Source organism: Sciurus carolinensis, chromosome 8, assembly GCF_902686445.1.
Source record: "Sciurus carolinensis chromosome 8, mSciCar1.2, whole genome shotgun sequence".
NCBI classification, from domain to species: Eukaryota; Metazoa; Chordata; class Mammalia; order Rodentia; family Sciuridae; genus Sciurus; species Sciurus carolinensis.
In genome coordinates, this window is record NC_062220.1 from 114,071,508 (window position 1) to 114,072,966 (window position 1,459).

At 46.1% G+C, this 1,459-nt stretch overlaps 1 protein-coding gene across 1 annotated transcript; it reads left to right on the forward strand.

Annotated features, from left to right (window-relative positions):
• Positions 1–262: 262 nt before the first annotated feature.
• LOC124991413 (sepiapterin reductase-like) lies at positions 263–751 on the forward strand. The gene has a single exon (XM_047562161.1). The coding sequence runs from the start codon at positions 263–265 to the stop codon at positions 749–751; it is 489 nt and encodes a 162-aa protein (XP_047418117.1).
• Positions 752–1,459: the final 708 nt, after the last annotated feature.

A 1,459-nucleotide genomic window follows, 5' to 3' on the forward strand; every position in this document is an offset into this window, starting at 1 on the left:
CTAGACACATAAATGCAGTCCTTTGCAGTTTTTTTAAATTCAGCATAGAAGAAAAGAAAGTAGCATTTATTTTGTTTTGAATTGACATAAAAAATTACTTCTACATTTGTTTTTATTGTATATTGAGTCTTGCTATGAGTACTGTGGAAATGTGTAAGTTTTATTTGGATTAATATTTATCCTCAAGAAAACCACATTAAAATTATGAAGGTAAAGAAAATACAAAATAGATAACCAGGTTCCATCCAGCGGAGATCGCATCATGGAAGCCACTCTTGGGGGTGTTTCCAAAGGCTTCCTGAACCTGAGTGACCCAGCAGAAGCAAACAGCTACTGGGCTATGAACTTGACTTCCACTCTCTGCCTGACTTCCAGCCTCCTGAAGGCCTTTCCAGAACGCCCTGACTTGAGCAGGACTGTGGTTAACATCTCATCCCTCTGTGCCTTGAAGTCCTTTAAGGGCTGGGCATTGTACTGTGCAGGGAAGGCTGCTCGTGACATGATGTTCCAGGTCCTGGCTGCAGAGGAACCTAGTGTGAGGGTGCTGAACTATGCCCCAGGTCCCCTGTACACAGACATGCAGCTGTTGGCTCGGGAGGCTTCAGTGGATCCAGACTTACGAAAAAGGCTACAGGATATGAAGACAAATGGGGAGCTGGTAGATTGCGGGATGTCAGCCCAGAAGCTCCTGAACCTACTTCAAAGAGACACATTTGATTCTGGAGCCCATGTGGACTTCTATAGTTTATAGCCCACGTCCTTGACTCCTGGACCTTTTGGTCTCTACTTTTGGGCACACCCCAGGAGCCCTGTCACTGCCCACATCCCTTCACACAGGCCCTGCCAACCCTGCCCCATGCAGACAACCACTCATGCCTACTGCCCTGCCCTCAAAGGCAGCCAGTGGGAGTGGCTGGTGTCACCAGTTGTCAGGATCTGTGTCATGCAGCCTGGATGATAAGGAGCTTGGAGGGAGGTCATGGGTGTTGTAGTTCTCCAGCCCCAGGAATAGAATTTTAGGGATGGGAAGAGCAGGAAAAGCAGCTGAAACACTGAAGAGACAAGTTTGGGTGTTTCGCCCTCAGCTGGTCCATGGGAAAGGAGGGAGTGATGTGTTGTGAAGAGGGAGGGCCCAGCAGATTCACAGGTGGCCTGCAGGGAAAGAGGTCAGAGCAGGTTGCAGCCCACACAGATGCCCCTTGTTCAGGGTAAGGGGCCCTTGTGTTGAATTTCCTGTCCTATCCTGATGCCTTCTTCCCTTAGAACCCAGTTTCCCCCTAGGCTGGGATTTTATGTAAGTGAAGAAGCAGACACAAATAAAAGTGACTGAGTCTTCTTGGAAAAAAAAAAGAAAGAAAGAAAAAAGAAAATACAAAATAAACACACAAAATTCAAACAATACTGTACATAACAATGAAGCAAATATATAATACTCATCAATATATTCCCAACTATTAAT

What these genes read in the sequence shown, in the direction of transcription:
- LOC124991413 (XM_047562161.1), top strand. Translation starts at nt 263, where the DNA reads ATGGAAGCCACTCTTGGGGGTGTTTCCAAAGGCTTCCTGAACCTGAGT.